Raw genomic sequence first — 21,366 nt, 5'->3', positions numbered from 1 at the left:
CTTCCTGGCATATCCTTTCCCAAAAACCTGTCACGCACGTGTGGCAGCAGAGATGTGGTGTTACTGTCCACGGTGCCTTGCTCCCCACGGTTAGAACAACACATTAAAGGAGTGTTAAGCATGGTAGGATTGATTTGTCTTCTTGGTGGGTGTGTTCTGGGTGTTGGCTTGAGTTTCAAGGAACCATGATCGTGTTTCTGTCTGTGTTAGGTGGGATTTTAGCATGTGTGTCCACGCGGTATGTGACCCGCCTTTCCATAGGACAGGCCACAGACCATGTGTTGTTCAAAGCATGAGTCCGTGTTTGTAGTCCAAAATCTGGAAAGACCAACACAGATCTGGAAAAAGTAATTTCAAACATAAATATCTTCTGTTCCAGCTGAAGACTCAAGAGAATTCTGTATAAGCTACTTTGCACAAGAAATGGCACATGCTGGTGGTTCACGCCTGTCATCCTAGCTACTCAGGAGGCTGAGATCGGAGGATCATGGTTCAAAGCCAGCCTGGGCAGGAAAGTCTGAGATTTTTTTTTTTTTTTTTTTTGTCGGTCGTGGGGCTTGAACTCTGGGCCTGGGCGCTGTCCCTCAGCTCTTCAGCTCAAGGCAAGCGCTCTACCACTTGAGCTACAGCACCACTTCCGGTTTTCTGGTGGTTTATTGGAGATAGGAGTCTCACGGTCTCTCCTGCCTGGGCTGGCTTTGAACCGCGATCCTCAGATCTCAGCCTCCTGAGTAGCTAGGATTACAGGCGTGAGCCACCAGCGCCGGGCTTGTGAGATTTTTTTTTTGTCAGTTGTGGGGCCTGAACTCTGGGCCTAAGCACTGTCACTGTGCTCTTCGGCTTAAGGCTAGCACTCTACCATTTGAGCCACAGCACCACTTTCAGCCTTTTCTGCATATGTGGTGATGAGGAATTGAACCCAGGGCCTCAAGTATGCAAGGCAAGCTGAGCCACCTTCCCAGCCCAGTCCATGAGATTCTTTTTTTTTTTTTTTTTTTGGGGTCCGGTCATGGGGCCTGAACTCTGGGCCTGGGCACTGTCCCTCAGCTCTTCAGCTCAAGGCTAGTGCTCTACCACTTGAGCCACAGCGCCACTTCCGGCTTTTTTCTTTTTGCTTATGTGGTGCTGCTGAATCGAACCCAGGGCTTCATGAATGCAAGGCAAGCGCTCTACCACTGAGCCACCTTCCCAGCCCTCCATGAGATTCTTATCTCCAATAAATACCAGAAAACCCTTAGTGGTGCTGTGGCTCAAGTGGTAGAGTGCTTGCCTTGAGCTGAAGACCTCATAGGCCAAGTTCAAGCCCCACAACTGACAAAAATACCACACCCCAAACAAAAAGAAATGGGACAGTAACATTCAAGTAGAAGCTCTGAGGTCAGGCTCGATCCTACAGTCCTGTAAGACTGTAGTCCTACAACTGGGTCCCAGCCTATCTCCCTTTAGAACCCAGGTTTTTTAAACAAAATGGAATTCTATTCCATTTAGGTACATTTACAATAATTACATCTTTTTGATTCTTTTGTGTCAGCCGTGGGGCTTGAACTCAGCCTGGGCTTGTTTTTGCTGTAGTACTCAACCACTTGAGCTACAGCTCTTTGGGCTTTTTTTTCTCTTTTTGGTGGGGGGAGCGGGAATGTGTTGGAGTTAAGGTTTTCATGGAGTTTCCTGCCTGGGCTGGCTTTGAACTGCAGTCCTCAGATCTCCACCTCCTAAGTAGCTAACATTACAGATGTGAACCACAGGTTTGTCTTGCTCTTTTTCTTTGGGGGGGAGGTCCAGTTGTGGGGCCTGGGCACTGTCCCTCAGCTCTTCAGCTCAAGGCTAGCGCTCTATCATTTGAGCCACAGCACCACTTCCGGCTTTTTTCTTTTTGCTTATGTGGTGCTGAGGAATCGAAGCCAGGACCTCAGGCATGCAAGGCAAGTGCTCTACCACTGAGCCACCTTCCCAGCCCCTTGTCTTGCTCTTTTAAATAAATCTTATTTTCAGATGCTCTTGCTTATTGTAGGTGTCCTGTACAGAATCCTATTTTTCATCCTTACTGTGAATATCTTTGCAGATAAAGTGTTTCCTATAGGAAGCATATGGTTATTAATATACATACATATATATGTATATACACACACAAATATATGTATCTATATCCAGCAAGTCTTTTTTTGGGGGGGGGGGGCGGAGGTCTGGTCGTGGGGCCTGAACTCTGGGCCTGGGCGCTGTCCCTCAGCTCTTCAGCTCAAGGCTAGCGCTCTACCACTTGAGCCACAGCACTACTTCCCACTTTTTTCTTTTTGCTTATGTGGTGCTGAGGAATCGAACCCAGGGCCTCATGCATGCAAGACAAGTGCTCTACCACTGAGCCACCTTCCCAGCCCCTATCCAGCAAGTCTTTTTTTTTTTTAATTGTTTTTTTATTGTAAAGATACTATACAGAGGGTTACAGTTACATGAGTGAGGTAGTGAGTACACTTCCTATTGAACATTGTTACCCCCTCCATTGTTTTCCCCCTACCATCCCCTCCCTCCCTACCTTCCCCGAGGTTCTTTTTTTTTTTTATTGTGATTAAGTGATTACATAATTTCCCGAATTTCACAGTATTGTGGAATAATGATGCTCATTTAAAGTCACAAGTTCATTCTAACTTTCCTGGAGCAAATTGTCTATCACAGTCTATAACATATAACGGTGTTCACATGTTATACACCATACATGTGCTCAGCAGCATGGGGATATTTTAGTAGTGGTTCGACCAGATGAGTAGGAGTTCTTTGTTTCTTAAGTCCTGTTAGTTTTGTCGTATCACCTAACATTTTGGATTTAGCATCCACTTATCAGGGAGACCATGTACCGTTTGTCTCTTTGCTCTTGGCTTACCTCGCTCAACATGATTCCTTCTAGCTCCATCCATTTCCCTGCAAATGCCATTATTTTGTCATTTCTAATGGCTGCATAATATTCCATTGTGTATAGATACCACATTTTTTGGATCCATTCATCTGTGGTGGGGCACCTAGGTTGTTTCCATATCCTAGCTATTGCGAACAGTGCTGCAATAAACATGGAGGTGCACGTGTCCTTGTATATTGGTTCCTGTTGTTCAGGGTAGATGCCTAGAAGTGGTATGACTGGGTCGTAAGGGAGGTCAATCTTTAGCTTTCTAAGGACCCTCCAGACTGCTTTCCAAAGTGGTTGTATAAGTGTACATTCCCACCAGCAGTGTAATAGGGTTCCTCTTTCTCCACATCCCCTCCAGCATTTGTCGTTGGCTGATTTGTGGATGTGGGACATTCTGACTGGGGTAAGGTGGTATCTCAGGGTTGTCTTTATTTGCATTTCCTTCACCACCAGGGATGATGAACATTTCCTCATGTGTTTCTTTGCCATTTTTATTTCTTCATTTGAGAAGTCCCTCTTTAGTTCCCTTGCCCATTTAGTAATTGGTTTGTTAGGTTTGGGAGGGATTAGTTTCTTGAGTTCCCTGTATATACAGGATGTTAACCCCTTGTCTGATATATTGCTGGGAACTATTTTTTCCCAATTAGTTGGTTGTTTTTCTAGCTTGGTGGTGATAGATTTAGCTGTGCAGCTTTTTATTTTAAGGTAGTCCCATTTGTCGAGTCTCTCTCCAACTTGTTGTGACCCTGGGACTCTGTTCAGGAAGTTCCTTCCTGTGCCTATTAGTTCAAGTGTCTCTCCTACTCTGTCCTGCAGTAGTTTCAGAGATTCAGGTTTAATGTTAAGGTCTTTAATTCATTTTGAGTTGATGTTGGTGCATGGTGATAGGCTGGGGTCCACTTTTAGTTTTCTGCATGTGGCCGCCCAGTTTTCCAAGCACCAGTGGTTGAAGAGGCTGTGTTTCTTCCATTGTATGTCTTTGGCTCCTTTGTCGAATATCAGCTGGCTGTAGGCCTGTGGATTTATTTCTGGGTCTTCTATTCTGTTCCATTGGTCTTTGGGTCTGTTTTTGTGCCAGTACCATGCTGTCTTTGTTATTATAGCTCTGTAGTAGAGTTTGAAGTTCGGCATGGATAGCCCTCCCATATTGTCTTTATCCCCTAGAATTGTTTTGGCTATTCTAGGTCTTTTGTTGTTCCATATGAATTTTTGGACTGTTTTCTGTATTTCAGTGATGTACGTCATTGGGATTTTAATAGGAATTGCATTGAATTTGTATATTTGTTTTGGAAGTATTACCATCTTTACTATATTAAGTCGGCCTATCCAAGAGCATGGGAGGTCTTTCCATTTCCTAGTGTCTTCTGCACTAACTTTTTATAGTTTTCATTAAATAGTTCTTTTACATCTTTGGTTAGGTTAATTCCTAAATATTTTATTTTTTGGGAGGTTATTGTGAATGGGGTTGCTCCCTTTATTTCCCTCCCTTCTTGTCCATTGTCAGTGTACAGGAAGGCAATTGATTTTTGTGGGTTTATTTTGTATCCTGCTATTTTGCCAAAGTGATTTATGATTTCTAAGAGTTTGGGGATGGAGTTTTTGGGATCGTGAAGGTATAGTATCATGTCGTCTGCAAAAAGGGATAGTTTAACTTCTTCTTTCCCTATGCGGATCCCTTTAATGTCTTTTTCTTGCCTTATTGTCCTGGCTAAGGGTTCCAGGACTATATTGAAGAGGAGTGGAGACAGTGGGCATCCTTGCCTTGTTCCTGATTTTAGGAGAATTGGTTGTAGCTTTTCCCCATTAAGTATAATATTGGCTATTGGTCTGTCATAAATGGCTTTTATTGTTTTTAGAAATGTTCCTTCTATTCCTATTTTCTCCAGAGCTTTTAGCATGAATGAATGTTGAATTTTATCAAAGGCCTTTTCTGCATCTGTGGCGATAATCATGTGATTCTTGACCTTGGTTCTGTTGATGTGTTGGATTACATTTATTGACTTACGTATGTTAAACCATCCCTGCGTCTCTGGGATGAAGCCTACCTGGTCATAGTGTATAATTTTTTTTATGTGTTTCTGGATTCTGTTAGCTAGAATCTTGTTAAGGATCTTTGCATCTGTGTTTATCAAGGAAATTGGCCTGTAATTCTCCTTTTTGGTTGGGTCTTTGCCTGATTTGGGGATGAGTGCCAGCAAGTCTTTTTGTCGGTCATGGGGCCTGAACTCTGGGCACTGTACCTCAGCTCTTCAGGTCAAGGTGAGTGCTCTACCACTTGAGCCCACAGTGCCACTTCTGGTTTTGAGTGGTTTACTTGATAGAGTCTCCTGAGCTTTCCTGTCTGAGCTGGCTTTAAACCACAACCCTCAGATCTCAGCCTCCTTAATAGCTAGGATTACAGGCATAAGCCACCAGCGCCTGGCAAGTCTATGTCTTGTTTTGTTTTTTTGGGGGGTCAGTCGTGGGGGTTGAACTCTGGGCTTGGGCGCTGTCCCTGTGCTCTTCAGCTGAAGGTGAGCACTCTACCACTTGAGCCACAGCACCACTTCAGGTTTTCTAGTGGTTATTGAAGATAAGAGTCTCATGGATGCCCATGTAATTGTAACCCTTCTGTATGGTATTTTCACAATTAAAAAAAAGTCTCCCGGACTTTCTTGCCCAGGCTTTGAACTGCGATCCTCAAATCTCAGCATCCTGAGTAGCTAGGATTACAGGCATGAGCCACCGCCGCCCTTAGTCCATGTCTTTTAACTGGAGAATTTGGTTCATTTACATGTAGGGTTGCTGATAAAGACTCTTGATATTTCATTTTTTTTTTTGTCGGTCCTGGAACTTGAACTCTGGGCCTGGGTGCTGTCCCTGTGCTCTTGAGCTCAAGGCTAGCACTCTACCACTTGAGCCACAGTACCACTTCAGGTTTTCTAGTGGTTTATTGGAGATAAGAGTCTCACAGATGCCCATGTAATTGTAACCCCTCTGTATGGTATTTTCACAATTAAAAAAAAAAATAGTCTCCCGGACTTTCCTGCCCAGGCTGGCTTTGAATCTCTATCCTCAGATCTCAGCCTCCTGAGTAGATAGGATTACAGGCATGAGCCACTGGGCGCCCTTTTTTTGGTCCATCATAGGGCTTGAACTCTGGGCTTGGGTGCTGTCCCTCAGCTCTCCAGCTAAAGGCGAGTACTCTACTGCTTGAGCCACCTTGCCACTTCCGGTTTTTGAGTAGTTTATTGGAGATAAGAGTCTCACAGACTTTTCTGCCCAGGCTGGTTTTGAACCGTGATCCTCAGATCTCAGCCTCCTGAGTAGCTAGGATTACAGGCATGAGCCACTGGCACCCTTAGTCCATGTCTTTTAACTGGAGAATTTGGTTCACTTATATGTAGGGATGCTGATAAAGACTCTTGATATTTCTTTTTTTTTTTGGTCGGTCCTGGGGCTTGAACTCTGGGCCTGGGTATTGTCCCTGAGCTCTTCAGCTCAAGGCTAGCACTCTAACACTTGAGCCACAATACCACTTCCTGTTTTCTGAGTGGTTTATTGGAGATAAGAGTCTCATTGTCTTTCCTGCCCGGCTGGCTTTGAACCTTGATCCTCAGATCTCAGCCTCCTGAGTAGCTAGGATTAAAAGTGTAAGCCACTGGTGCTCAGCTTCATTGACTTTTCTATTAGTTGTCTTGGATAGTCTCTCCTGTTTGTTTCCTGTATTGGTGTTTGTTAAGACTTGATTGTTTCCTATTTCTCTTTTTGGATATCTGCTCTACTTGGGTGATTTCTTTTCCTAAGGGTAGTTATTTTTCTTCTGAAAACAGGAAAGGTGATGGTGAATTCTGTCTGGGTTGCCGGTCTTGGAAGGTGTTATTGGTTACCTGGAGACAAGAGTCTCACGGGCTTTTCTGCCTGGGCTGGCTTCAGACTAATCCCCAGACCTCAGTCTCCTGAGTAGCTAGGATTACAGGTGTGAGCCACTGGCACCCAGCCTTTTTCTGGCTGTACTGGGGGTACTGTCAAGACATGCCCAGAGCCCTTTTGTTCTGGTTATTTGTAGGTACTTGACTTTAGGGCCTGGCCACTGCCCCTCAAGCTTCTAGTGGTTAATTGGAGATGAGTCTCACAGACATTTCTGCCTGAGCAGATTTCAAATCGCTATCCTCAGATCTCAGCCTCCTGAGAAGCTAAGATTACAGGTGTGAGCCACCGGCATTGTGTTCTTATTTCTTAAAGATTCTGTCTGTATACAATCAGCAGTACAATGTGTGTCTTCTGAGGCTGTCTTTTGCCTCACACTGTCTCAGCAATGCCATCAATATGCATGCGCTTGGAGAAAATCACCTGCAGTGTAGAGCTGGGTCATGACACAGATGTGGAGCTAGCAGGTGGAGCACACTGTACCAGTGGCCATGAAATACAGCAAGTTCTCCGTGGTGACAATTTGTGCCATGAATCCAGCCTGTAACATCTCAGGCAAGTAATTAGGGTTACAGCAAAACTCCATCTGCAGCTGAGGGGGTGAACACGGCACTGTCTGTGGGCATGGCACCATCTTGAATCAGCTACTCCCGGCTCAGGGTCTGCTCAGGGACCTCATTCTCTGGAAGTATGGGCTGTGTCCAGCCCTTCCTCTTTCCTACTGTGCACGTGGCTGCCTTCCACACTCACTTTTGTGCTGGGCTTCTCACCTGAAGCCCAGATAAGGACTCTTCCCTTTCAAGGATGCTAAGAGCAAAGTCAACCAAAAATCAGGGCTCCCCTTCCACATTGTGATCCAGAGGGCTGGCTGCACCTCCCCAAGTCTTCACCATGAAGTCCAAAGTTCCACATGTGTACCACCAGCCACTCTCTCATGTTTCCACCAATCCACGTTTGCAGTATAAACAGATCGTTACTTCACTAGTTTTTATTTTCACATAATTGTTACATGATACTTCATTCCCTAATTATGTTTATACTCTATTTTTACAATCTAATATGGTGAAAATCCAAATCTATTCTCCACTGACACATGATCCTAGTACTAAATTTCGCATCTTGATGGAGCTTCTAAACCCAACTGCAAAAATCCCCAGAAATCTTGGGTCACCTTGACACTCACCTTTTGTGTTTGTGCTTGTCCTGGAGCCTGGGCACTGCCTTTTGAGCTTTTTTTTTTTTTTTTTGCTCAAAGCTAGTATTCACCACTCGAGCCACAGCTCTACTTCTGGATTTTTGGTGGCTAATTAGAGATCAGAGTCTCAGTCTTTCCTGCCTGGGCTGGCCTTGAACTGTGAAGCTCAGACCTCAGCCTCCTGGGCCATCAGCACCCAGCCTCAAAACTGGCAATAAAACCATCCACAGCCATTAGTCCTGAGGCTGGGACACATCTCCCAGGAACAAGAGATTTTGGCCTTTGCTAAGTGAAGGATGTTTAAGAGTTCTGCACACACAGGACACACACAGACTAAAGAGGAAACTGCCACTGCCCAGAAAAATGCAACCAACTTCCTCTCTCCAGTCTCAGCTTAAAAAATGTATCAAGTACCCAAAGTGAATCTTGTGTGCTTGGAAATCTAATTTGCTATTGTCCTTAAAACAACTCCTGGTGGCTCGCGCCTGTCATCCTAGCTACTCAGGAGGCTGAGACAGGAGGACCATGGTTCAAAGCCAGCCTGGATAAGGAAGTCCCTAAGGCTCTTATCTCCAATTAACCACCAGAAACCTGGAAGTAGCATTGTGGCTCGAAGTGGTAGAGCACTAGGCCTTGAGCAAAAAGAGCTCAGGGACAGCACCTAGGTGCTGAGTTCATGTCCCACAACTGACCAAAATATAAGAAAATGCCTGAATGAATATATGGGGTAAGATTGTTCCTAAATGCACTTGGAGTTTATTGGACTTTTTGAAAAACTCAGCTGTAAACTGATTAGAAATTAAACTGCATTTGTTTTAATTATTAATAGTACTTTTAATATCATCAGTTATATGTGTTAAATATACACTAGCCTTGGGTGCAAAAGCTCAAGGACATTGCCCAGATCCTGAGTTCAAGCACCATAAATGACAACAAAACAAAACAACCCACCTCCTAACGGAAGAAATGAAAGATGAATGTAGTTTCTGTGGTGAAAGGGAGGTGGGAGGCACTGCCCACTGCCCTTGCAGAGCTTACGGTGCAATGGGAAGCACTGACATGAGAAATGATTATTGTCCATGCTGTGTGGACACACAGAGGTCCACAGGAACAAGGGCCCTCAGAGCAGAGGGAACAGGCTAGGCCTGGCAAGCAAGTTTCCTAGAAATGATTGGGTGTTAAGAATCAATGAGATTTTTTTTGGAAATAACTGTTAGAACTGAGGATCAAATGGTTTGCTGATATTAAACCAAGTTTACACGAGAGTCCCTAAAACCTATTGCTTTGCGCATCTCCACAGTTAAGGACCAGCCATGTGGCCAATGTGGGAAGCTGGGAGTCACTCTCTGGTTTTCCCTCTTCCTACTTAGTAATCATGTCTGGCCAATGGCCTCATATTTCAAACCAATTCTGTACTCTTTGTTCTAACTACTCCACCCAGGCTCCACCCCTCCTCACTCTCCTATCTGGAATGATCACGTACCCATCCTTCCAATCACCTCTCCCCTCAGGCCACAAAGCCAAATCTGACCCTGGAACTTTTTTTTAGTCCAGTCATGGGGCTTGAACTCTGGGCCTGGGCCCTGGGCACTGTCGCTCAGCCATTCAGCTCAAGGCTAGCACTCTACCACTTGAGCCACAGCGCCACTTCCCACTTTTTTCTTTTTGCTTATGTGGTGCTGAGGAATCGAACCCAGGGCCTCATGCATGCAAGGCAAGCACTCTACCACTGAGCCACCTTCCCAGCCCCATGGAACTCCTCTTGATCTGGGTTCTCTCCGGTTCTGGATTCCACTTTCCCATGTTGGTGAATTTCCTAAAGATGTCTAAGCGCACAACTCCCAGGTTGTACACATGCCTCTCCAGATGCCTGGCCTTCACTGCTAACACCTAAGCATATCTCTTCTAAAACACCATCCCAGGGACCACACCTGCCTCACCTCATTCCCCTGAACCTCCTGCAAGTCACCTGCCACAACATCTCACAAAGGCACTTACCTGAAAGAAAGTGGCTCCAACTGTCTGCAATCCTGTTTACCCGATTGTTATGAGCTACAGCATCACTCTAGAACAGTGCCTGGTACATAATTGAAGAAATAAAAGAATAAATCAAGTGAATAAACCAACAGTCAAACTTAAACAAGTTCATGAGACAACCCTAGGGGATGACAGTGACCGGTCCACAGCAGCAATGCCCACCTTCAGTGGGGCAGGCAGGAAACTCAATGAACAACCAGAGAGCAGATCCCAGGCAGGACCACAGCCCCACACGAGATGACCAACAGCTTCACACTTTTACCTTGTCACAGGATTAGTGAAGGTCTGGTGATGCGGATGCTGCAGTCGTACCTCTCCAGAACGTAGATGTCCAGCTTTCTTAGACATTGCTTCAATTTAGGGCTTGCAAGTAACCAATGGTAAGAAACTTACCTGTGCCACCTTGTCCCCGTGATTAGAAAATTTAAAAATAGAGCATACAAAACATCTTGTTGGGCTGGGAAGGTGGCTCAGTGGTAGAGCGCTTGCCTTGCATGCCTGAGGCCCTGGGTTCGATTCCTCAGCACCACATAAGCAAAAAAAAACCCGGAAGTGGCGCTGTGACTCAAGCGGTAGAGCGCTAGCCTTGAGCTAAAGATCTGAGGGACAGTGCCCAGGCCCAGAGTTCAGGCCCCACAACCGGACCCCCCCCCCCAAAAAAAAAACCCAAAATCTTGTTATCCATGTACTTGTGTGATACATATATATATCCAGTTATTTCACTCTATTTGTTTACATTTTCACATAATTGTTACATTATACTTTAATTCCCAATTGTTTATATTTAACACATATACCTGATGATAATAAAAGTACTATTAACAATTAAAACACAAATGCAGTTTAATTTTAATTTCCAATCAGTTTACAGCTGAGTTTTTCAAAAAGTCCAATGAACTCCAAGTACATTTAGGAATGATCTTACCCCATATATTCATTCAGGCATTTTTTGTCAGTTGTGGGACTTGAACTTAGCACCTGGGTGCTGTCCCTGAGCTCTTTTTGCTCAAGGCCTAGTGTTCTACCACTTTGAGCCACATGCGCCATTTCCAGTTTTCTGGTGATAAGTCTCATAGACTTTCCTGCCCAGGCTGGCAGATCTCAGGCTCCTGAGTAGCTAGAATTACAGGTATGTACCACCAGTGCCTGACTCAGGCATTCTTCCTCCCCCCCCACCCCATTTGAATACATTTGTTATACAAAGGTTTCATTTTATTGCTCAAAAAACCCTTATACACACATTTTCTACTGTACATGAATTAGTGCTCATAACACTGTTTTCCACAGGTCAAACGTATAAGTGCATCTCAGCCTTCTTCAGGCCCCAGAGGATTCTGGGAGGCTGGAGCCCCTCCAGCGGTTTCATCTGCCTTGGGATGGGGCGGCACCTCCAGGAGGTTTGCGGGCCAATGACTGACGCCTGTGGGGAGAGGATCACCACCACAGTGTCCCGCACATGTGCCCGTGATGCGCCCCTCCACCCCCGACCCTGCAGCTGTGGCTTGTGACTGGACTAAAGCGTATGTGGAGACAGCCACCCCCATACGCCATGGCAGACAAAAGTAACTGTGTTCGCTCGCTTTGAAGTTTTTGCTTTGTTGGAAGCAGTGTCATTCATGGCCTGACACATGTCACGGAGTCCCAGAGGCTGAGGTATTATTTTTCTTCTTAAAGCTTGTGTCCTATTCCTTTAACGATCAACATGGCAGGGCTCCCCAAAACAGATGACCTGACAGCTGTTACACTGAAAATGAAGGTAGATCACTCACGAGATGTCTGCAGGAAGCTCTGTTGACTCCTTGCATCCTGGTTTTTCGGATTCAAACAACACATGGCATATACGAGATGGCCTGAACCAGGCAGTTTCTCAGACACCCACAGTCACCTAATGTGACCACACTCTTTCCAGAATCAACGTAGCATGTTACACTTGACTGCCTCTTGGCTGACTTAGGACCGCAGTTACAGGTGGATTCCAGCCCATACATTCCTGCACTGTTTTGCTGGGGGTCTTGGGAAGCAATCCACACTTGGTAAAGGGAGGCGCTCTCCCTGACGCACATACCATTGATCGTCCCATAGAAGCTGTCCAGCTTGTCAGAAACAGTCTAATTCCCTAGATGTGCAACTAATCAGATACGTAAAAAGCCAAGATTAAAGGTAGAGGTTTCCGCTTTATCAACACAGAAGCCAGGGCTATGTGACCAGCGAGTCACTTGGAGGCCAGGAACCATGTGTGTCACATGAGACCACAGCCTGCACGAAGAAGCCAAGCCTACCTGAGGCTCCAGACCAGCTCTGGGTCCCTTTGGCCTTGCTGGGGTTTGCGATGCCTTGATCACTCAGTGAACAGACTCAAGCTAAAAGCTACTGGTACTGCCATCGGGGCCTGGGAGTGCAGAAGCATCATGGCTGCCGTGACCAGTCAGGAAGTTTCTGCCCACAGTGCAGGCTGGCTCGAGGCAATGGCCACAAGTCCAGAATGCAGAGTTTCCCCCTCAGCCTCACCCCACCCTGGAACCCACTGGACATCTTACACATAGGCATCTGCAAGTGTGAAGGGCATGTCAGGTGGACAGGCCCCACTCTCGTGTGGACCTACTGGACTATATTATTCTATCCAGGTGCCATTTCCAGACAGAGGCTTCCTGCTGGTAGATGGGAAAGAGGAGAGCCAAGAGCGTTCCCTATGTGCTCTAGATGTACATGCGTCTGTGCTGGGCGATGCGTTGGGTGTGGAGGACAGGAATGGCAAGGCAGGGGTTCTCATCTGCAGCAGTGCTGGGGCCTCTCCAGCAGCGTCCTGCATGTGCAAAACCTGACACTGTCCACAAACTCAGCTTCTTCTGTCACTGCTGGTGATGAGCAGACAGCCCCACCCTTCAATCATGAACCCAGCATGTGTAGAGTGTAGCATTCCCAGCACGAACCCCCATGTGTAATGAGTGAGCTCTGTTAGTCTTTCCCACAATGGCCATGCTTGTAAGAGTTTTCTTTTCTGCCTGGTGCTCTACCACTTGAGCCATACCTCCACTTCTGGCATTTAGCTTGTTAAATTGGAGATAAGAGCCCCACATACCTTTCTGGCTTTGAACCATGATCCTCAGATCTCAGCCTCCTGAGTAGCTAGGATTGCAGGCGTGAGCCACCAGTGCTGGGCCTTATGGGTTTGCTCCATGTTGCTTTACGGGTGCTGAACAATACTGGATTCATACCAAAAAGGTTTATCACGTCCGCTGTACTCGTAAGGTTTCTCTCCCTCATGAACTCGGTAGAGACTGGTGACATTAGCACGCCGAGTCAAAGGTTTCCCAAAATTTCTGCACTCGTAAGTGCCTTCTTTCATGTGTGCTCTCTGATGCTCGGTGAGGTTGCTCCCTCGTTTATAGGACTTGCCGCAGTCAGCACACACGTATGGCCTCTCCCCGGTGTGTACTCTCTGGTGCACGGTGAGGTCGTAGCCCCGCTTGAAGGAGCGCCCACACTCTGCACATTCGTACGGCCTCTCCACGTTGTGCACCCGCTGGTGCACGGAAAGGACGCTTCTTTCCTTAAAGGACTTCCCACAGATGCGGCACTGGTAGGGCCTCTCCCCCGTGTGGATCCTCTGGTGCACAGTGAGGACGCTCTTCTCCTTGAACGACTTGCCACAGTAGGCACACACGTAAGGCCTCTCGCCCGTGTGGCCTCTCTGGTGCACGATGAGACCATTTCTTAGCTTAAAGGATTTGCCACACTCACCACACTCATAGGGCCGCTCCCCCGTGTGGCCTCGCTGGTGCACGGTGAGTTCACCTCCACGCTTAAAAGCCTTCCCACAGTATGTGCACACGTAGGGCCGCTCCCCGGTATGCACCCGCTGGTGCACGATCAGGTCACCTCCGCGCTTGAAGGACTTTCCACAGTCCCTGCACACGTAGGGCCGCTCCCCGGTGTGCACCCGTTGGTGCACAGTGAGGGCGTAGCCATCCTTAAAGCATTTCCCACATTCCCCGCACTCGTAGGGCCGCTCGCCTGTGTGGATCCGCTGGTGCACGGAGAGGGCTGCTCTGCGCTGGAAGAACTTCCCGCACTCCCCGCACCCATATGGCCGTTCCCCGGTGTGGATCCGCTGGTGGATATACAGGGCTGCTCGGCGCTTGAACAGTTTCCCACACTCACTGCACTCGTGGGTTCTTTCTGCCGGATGGACTGTTGGAAATGGGACAAGGGAGTACTGAGTGTGGAATGGTCTCTCACACACGCTGTGCTCGTAAAGATTTTCTCCAGGATATACACTCAGGTTGGGAAAAGCTGTATTTTCATGGCCGGAAGCTTTTGTCCACTGAAAGAAGTCGTAGTAGCTCCTCCCGTAGTGAAATGCCTCCCAAAACTGGGTGGTGTGCGGGCCCTCACAGTGGGGGATGACTGGGGGCTGCAGGAAGTGAGAAAATGCAGACAGATCCTTCCAGAGGTCCTCAAATCGGAATCGCTGTCCCCACACGAGGTAGTCAGAGTTTTCCTCAAGTGTGGTCCCATCCACACCCCACGCCACTGGCTCCTCCTCCCTCTGATGGTCCTGGTGCTGAGGGACATCTGCATACGCCTCAGGCAAGCAGGGCTGCTGCACCGGAGGAAGAGCCAGGTACAAGATGTCTTTCAAGACGAGAACACAGATGCTGCAGGAGTGAGTCTTCTGGGTGGGTGGACATATCTGTGGACTTGTCACATGTGACTTTCTACCCAAAGACACACGGGGCACAGATGACGCCCAACCGTCTACTTCATGCCCACAACCTAAACCAGAGAAATGACAGTGAAATACCTGCATCCCATGGCAGGAGTGGGGGTGGGGTGGGGGGTCGGAGGGGTGGGGTTGGGGGTGGCGCGTGGGATTTTCTTGGTGGTGCTGAGATCAATCCCAGGGCCTTATACTTGCTAGACAAGCACGCTACTACGGAGCTCAACACTGCAGGATTAGTCTGAAGACAGAAGTGTGGAGCCACAGAACTGGGCCTCTGTAGACACAGAACTGGGGCAGTGCCATACACAGGGCACAGGAATGGGCTGCAACACCGGGAAGAGAAGCGGGGTTTGAACCTCCCTCCCTTGGGAACGGTCGCTGTGAAATCCCCCAAGCTCGCCACAGCACCTTCAGAGCAGCCCAGCCAGGGCAGGGAGCTCACACCACAGGAGGCACTGCTCCAGCCCAGGGCAGCAAAGCAACTCATGCTGCGTTAGAAAATGTTTCAGGAGATGCGTGCGGCTTATGGCTCATGAGGAACACATCAGCAGGGAGAATGCTGCAGAGGCAAGTGGAGTGCACTAGTGAAGGAAGGAGGAGGGGCAGAATGCAGAGCACAGACAAGTATGGCAGCACTGTAGATTCTTGGGCTGACAGGAGGGGGGGACCCAGGGCATGCATTCCTGTCCTCAGGCCTTCTCTTAAGACCAGGCACTGCTGAGAACAACTTCCCATGTTTATCCTAAGCAGCACACAAGATTCTCTGAACCCCTGGCTGCAGTATGCACATGAGCATGTGCACGAAGCTCCAAGGGACAGGGTCGGGTGGCCTCAGCCGCAGCCCAAGCCACTCTGCCCACTGCACTTGGGAAGAACAGCAGTACAAGGAAGACTGAGAGGAGGGGCTGTGGGTGTCCGTTGCTGCAATGCCAGGAGAACCAAAGAACAGAAAATGGGCAAAAGGTGTTGTGCATGCCGAGGGTCATGGGCCAGGGCGAAGGAGAACAAGATTATCCTCCAGGCCAGTGTCACACAACTTCCTGCCAAATCCGTGCTGGCAGTTATGACAGCACTTGGCATTGGGGGTACACAGGGCAGAGTGTGTGGCCACATCCACAGCACCCATGCCAAAAGTGAGCAGTTAGCAGAGCCTATGGACCACAGTGGAGGAGGCAGGGTTGCCTGTGGGGAGAGAAGGATGACCAGAGACCAGGATGGGTGGGCGTGGCTATCTTACCTACAGAGGTCACAAGGGCAAAGGTCTCCAGCATCACATTGAGATACAGTTGCCTCTGAGCTTCATCAAGGAACCCCCACTCCTCTGGGGTGAAGGAAAAGACCACATCCTCAAAGTTTGCATAGGCCTGCCATGGTTGGAAGAAAATATTCCATCATCAGCTTCTCTGTTAGGACTCCAGGTTGATACGCCCATCCTCGTCTCCAGGAAGACGCCAGGCTCTATTTCCTTCCACAGTACCAACAGGTGGTCAGCAGCCATCACATAAAGTCTGACACTGGCTGGCACAGCTGTCTCTTGTCAGTGGTCAAAGCCTCTCTCCCTACCGCCCCCCCATGAATGGTAACCTTGGCAATAACATGTTGGCTTACCGTTCACCTTTGAGTCACTAAGAGCAAATCCACCATTTCCCAGACTCCTCCTGTCTGGTCTAGGTGCACATCATATTTTGCACACTTCCACAGTTATTTCCACCACCCCCTCGGTCTACACTACCCAGCACACTCTGGGTGTGCTGGTACCAAGAACGCAATGGTGCTACTGCTGCAAGGACAGTGACACAGCCCTGAAGGTCACCTTGGCTGGCCATTCCTGTCCCAACCTTTAATATCAAGGGCTGTGTGTGGCTCCCAGAACCCCCTCCCTGGCTGGCAATGGTGCACCGGGTGTTCCTGACCAGGGCCCTGCCCTCACACCACAGGTAAGTGACCCCCCAGAAAAACTGCATGTGCTCCCACTCTCATCTGCCACCTTGAAGCTCCTCAGACTTCGAGGGTAACACGGAATTTTGGAGTGAACAAAAGCAGCCTGCAAGGCTCCAGGCTGGGGACATGCTCCCATGGGTTGGGGAAGGGGGCAGGGACCTGCACAGGCCCGAGTCCTCTTTGCCTGTGTGTGGTGGTGGGGGAGGGAGACACTAATAGGCCAGGGTCGTCCTCGCGTGGGACTGGGAGGTGGTGCGGAGAACCCACACAGGCCTGGGTCGGGGGGCGGGGGGAAGTGGGGCCCGCACAGGCCGAGTCATCCTCGCGTTGGACTCGGGACCCCGCACAGGCCCCGGTCCTCTTAGCAGAACTGTGCCCCGGTGACTCGCCACAGGGCAGACCACGGGTCCCGCACTCCGGGGTGGAGTCGCCCTGCATGACGTCACACCCCGCTCTGCGGCCCCTGGAAGGACGCTCCCCGCTCCCGGGCCGGCCTCGCACACTCGGGGGGCGGGGGGGGGGAGGAGGGTTGCGGGGGCTCACCTGGGCCGCATCTCCCGGCGCAGCCATTAGGGTCGCGGGCTCGGCGGGCGAGGCCCTCACCAGGTTTCCGTCCCTCAGAACCGCGGCTGCGCGACAGGGCGGACGCCAGGCCGCGACCCGCGTCGTCCCGCCCGCCTCAGGTAAACCTCGATCCCACCCCCCACAGAGCCGCACGTTGAACAGCCAAACACGCGCTGCCGGAAGTCCCGCCCCAACGTCATGCTGCAAAGGGTGAATGAGCCTGCTCAAACGCTGACTGGCCTCGCGTCATTCTACGAGAACAGGGCTTTCTGGGTAAGGTAGTTCCTGAAGTCCCAGGCGGAGGCCAGTGGGTTGGACCTGGAAAGACTGGAGGGCTCCACTTGGGGAACTGGGCAAAGGCCTACAGCATCTGTTGTGCGCGAGTGCGCGCGCAGCATCTTCCAGCCTGGTTTACGGCTGAGTCTGCGGGAAGTCTGTTGTTGCCAACACAAAGTGGTGGCTAGATTACATGGCAGTGTTATTGTTTACTTTCCCTGTACCCTTGCTCCCATTCTCACCAGTAAGACTTCATGATCATCACCTGGCCGGGGTGAGAGGGCTCTCAATGCTTTTCTCTGATGCTCAGGATGTCTTTTGGGGGGTGGGGTGGGTCGGGTTGTGGGGCTTGAACTCTGGGCCCTGGCGCTGTCCTCAGCCCTTTAGCCCAAGGCCAGTGCTCTACCACTTGAGCCACAGCGTCACTTCGGTGTTGGAGATGAGTCTCACGGACTTCCTGCCCGGGCTGGCTTTGAACCGCCAGCCTCCAGTCTCAGCCTCTTGAGTAGCTAGGGTGACAGGCCTGAGCCACCAGCGCGCGGCAGGATGACATTTTAAGAAATGTATTTTTGTTTGTACTTGAATCTTCACTTGAAAAGAATCTGCAGTTCCCTTCCCCACTTTTTGACTGGTACATTTCCTTTTTGGTCATTCATACTTTCTAAGCTTTGCAATTTTTTTCTTCCCCTTGTGGAGATGCTCTTTTAAAAATATAATTTGTGCCGGGCGCTGGTGGCTCACGCCTGTAATCCCAGCTACTCAGGAGGCTGAGATCTGAGGATGGCGGTTCAAAGCCAGCCCGGGCAAGAAAGACTGTGAGACTCCTATCTCCAATAAACCACCAGAAAACCGGAAGTGGCGCTGTAGCTCAAGTGGTAGAGCACTCGCCTTGAGCTGAAGAGCTGAGGGACAGAGCCCAGGCCGAGTTCAAGCCCCACGGCCGACAAAATAAAATAAAAATAAAATATATAATTTGTTATTACAGAGGGGACGTACAAAGGGATTACAATGACTTCATTTCCTTTCATACAGCGTCTCCTGTCCCTCATTCCGTCCCAGGCTCTCCCTCCCTCTCCACCCATGAGTTGTGCAGTTCAATTTCATCACTGTCCAGTGAGCTCCACCCACGGCTGCACCTTTTCACCCTTTCCACTTGAGTTGTGTACCCTCCCCGCAAACCTTCCAAAGATGTATACTTGAATACACCATACACAAGGTAAAGACAGAATCATCAACAAAAGAGGTCTCTTGTTTCCATATCTTGGAGTTTATTTCAGTAGGTGTATTATTTTATATAAATATGAAGAGGCACTTAGGCATTGTGCCTTTGTGATTCTCTCCTGAAAGAATATTCTCTTTTGGTCTCACTGTATTTATAATCCTGTATATCATATCCCAGTGTACTCTAGGTCTATTTTCTGCATATCAGAGAATGTGCACTGTTTGTCTCTCTGAGCTTGGCTTACCTCACTTCACGTGATTTGTTCTAGAGTGGAGATGCTTCCAAGTTTCAGATCCATCTGCCAATTATTCTTCCCCTCTCCCCCCAACCCCCGAATACAAAGAATACAGAAAAGACTGAGTATTAATATGGAGGTTCACTAAGATAGATATTTCTAACACGTACAGTTTGTAAAGTCATTATGATATTCTGAATTCCTTTCTTTGGAGGTCTTGGGGAGCAATGCAACAAGGTGAAAACTGGAACAGGAACTATTCTTTACCATTATACTCTTCCTACTGAGGCACATATAATTGGGGGGGGGTCCCCTAAGAGTTCATCATTCATATAACCAGAGCCTAATTCCATATAAGCAACCAAATAGTCACAAGAAGCAAGATGAAAGGTTACATCAAAATGTCTTTATTAGAGGAGGGATCAGAGAAATATGAGGCAGACCATTATCAGCCAGTGACTTGGAGGCTAGAAAAATCAATTACTCCCAATGACTCCAGGAAGAGGCCATGCCTTCCTTGCAAGCCACAGGGTGAAGTGTCACCAAATTCATCAGTGTGACAGTGTCCTGTCAGTGTGATGGCGTCCTGTCAGTGTGTCCTGTTAGTGTGACAGCATCCCATCAGTGTGTTGTCAGTGTGACAGTGTCCCATTAGTGATGGCATCCCGTCAGTGTGACAGCATCCCGCCATAGTGACGGCGTCCCAGCAGTGTGACGGCATCCCATCAATGTGACAGTGTCCCGTCAGTGTGACAGTGTCCTGTTAGTGTGATGGTGTCCCATCAGTGAGTGCTCAACTCAACAAACAGAATGAAGTTGTCTAAGTGCCTACTCAAGATTTCATTCAGGGAAGAGAGGCTCACTGGCACATGCCTTGGCTAGTGCATGGTGGCAGAGGAGACAATGGCTCTAAAATAGTGTGACAATGATTTCACTTTGGCAGCAATGGCCAGGCAAAACCCAGCATGCACAGAGCCACTCCTGTTTCCCTTACCTCATGTGTAAATTCAAGGGAAATCTGAAGCACTGAACATATGTATGTGTGCAGAAAGCTGCCTGAGGTTTTCAGGTATGGACATACTGAGCAAAACTTCATTCCTATGCCAGGCACTGGTGGCTTACACTTGTAATCCTAGCTATTCAGGAGGTTGAGATCTGCTGATCACAGTTCAAAGCCATACTGAGCAGGAAAGTCCATGAGACTCTTATCTCCAATGAGCCACCAGAAAACTGGAAGTGGTGCTATGGCTCAAGTGGTAGAGCACTCCCCTTGAGTTGAAGAGCTAAGGGACGGCGCCCAGGCCCAGAGTTCAAGACCCATGACAACCAACAACAAAAAAGAACCCCAACACCACACATTCCCTTCATGTCTAAGGCTCTTCCAAGCAGGGACTTTAAGCTCCTAAATAAGGTTGGGTCACAGACTGAGAGGTTTCCCACATTAGCTACTTTCTTCTGACCTTCCTAAAGTGTGATCCGTTTGGTGTGAAAGATGTCCCACATCTGGTGTCCTCCCAGGGCCTTTCTCTGGGGCAAGCCCTGCCCTGTGACAAGGGGAGTTCTTTGGTTAAATCACTTACCACGCTGTCGTCCATGGTCACAGCTTTTTCCCATTGTGAAATTCCTGGTGGGAATACTGTTTTTCTGCTCCGTGGTGGCTCCACATTCTTCCTGCATGTAAGGCTCTTCTCCAGCATGGGCTCCCTGGTGTACAGTACGGTAGTTCTACCTTTAAAGCATTGCCCACACTCTCTACTTGCATAGCTGTTCTCCCGTGCGGACGCTCTGGTGCATTGAGGCACCTACTTTGGTTAGAGGACTCACCTCACTCCCTGTACGCACAAGGCCTCTCTCCGGGGTTTGATCAGACCAGACCCGTGCTTGAAGGATTCGCCACACTTTGAGCACTGGTCACCAGTCTTTTTATTTTTGGCCAGTCCTGGGGCTTGAACTCAGGGCCTGGGGAGCTGTCCCTGAGCTTCTTTTGCTCAAGGTTAGTACCACTTGAGCCACAGCACCACTTCTGGCTTTTTCTGCATTTGTGGTACTGAGGAATCGAACCCAGGACTTCATGCATGCAAGGCAAGCACTCTACCACTGGGCCACCTTCCCAGCCCTGCCATGGAATATTTGATGCCAACAGTATGACAGAATCAAAGATTGGAGGCTGCATCCAGGATCAGGCATCCCACCCTGACTCCTATGTCTGCATCCCCAGGTTAGGCTGTTTTACATCTGTAATGTCCTCCAAAGAGCCACGTGTCAAAGGTTTGTTCTGCAGAGTAACTGTGTTCTCTCTTAACAGGACCTGGAAGTGAACTCGCGCTATTCAGAGATGCTGCAGACTGGCATAAATACTACCCAACAT

At 48.8% G+C, this 21,366-nt stretch overlaps 1 protein-coding gene across 1 annotated transcript; it reads right to left on the bottom strand.

The window, feature by feature from the left end:
* Positions 1–13,131: 13,131 nt before the first annotated feature.
* Positions 13,132–17,386, bottom strand: LOC122110550 (zinc finger protein 551-like). The gene is made up of 3 exons (XM_042683130.1): positions 17,245–17,386; positions 15,998–16,124; positions 13,132–14,813 (listed from the first exon to the last, which is right to left on the bottom strand). The coding sequence occupies exons 1-3, from the start codon at positions 17,269–17,271 to the stop codon at positions 13,222–13,224; spliced, it is 1,746 nt and encodes a 581-aa protein (XP_042539064.1). The 5' UTR covers positions 17,272–17,386; the 3' UTR covers positions 13,132–13,221.
* Between the last annotated feature and the right edge of the window lie 3,980 nt (positions 17,387–21,366).

The sequence above is a fragment of the Dipodomys spectabilis genome, unplaced genomic scaffold (assembly GCF_019054845.1).
Source record: "Dipodomys spectabilis isolate Male_0828 unplaced genomic scaffold, ASM1905484v1 ptg000080l, whole genome shotgun sequence".
Lineage (NCBI taxonomy): Eukaryota > Metazoa > Chordata > Mammalia > Rodentia > Heteromyidae > Dipodomys > Dipodomys spectabilis.
Note: the sequence above shows the minus strand (reverse complement) of the source record. Positions and strands in the feature narration are given on the sequence as shown.

Excerpts from the sequence above, each read along its gene's own strand:
- LOC122110550 (XM_042683130.1), bottom strand. The coding sequence starts at position 17,271 with ATGGCTGCGCCGGGAGATGCGGCCCAG. Across the intron at positions 16,125-17,244 it reads CGCCGGGAGATGCGGCCCAG|GCCTATGCAAACTTTGAGGA; the intron begins GTGAGCCCCCGC and ends CAACCATGGCAG. Across the intron at positions 14,814-15,997 it reads TGCCCTTGTGACCTCTGTAG|GTTGTGGGCATGAAGTAGAC; the intron begins GTAAGATAGCCA and ends TCTCTGGTTTAG.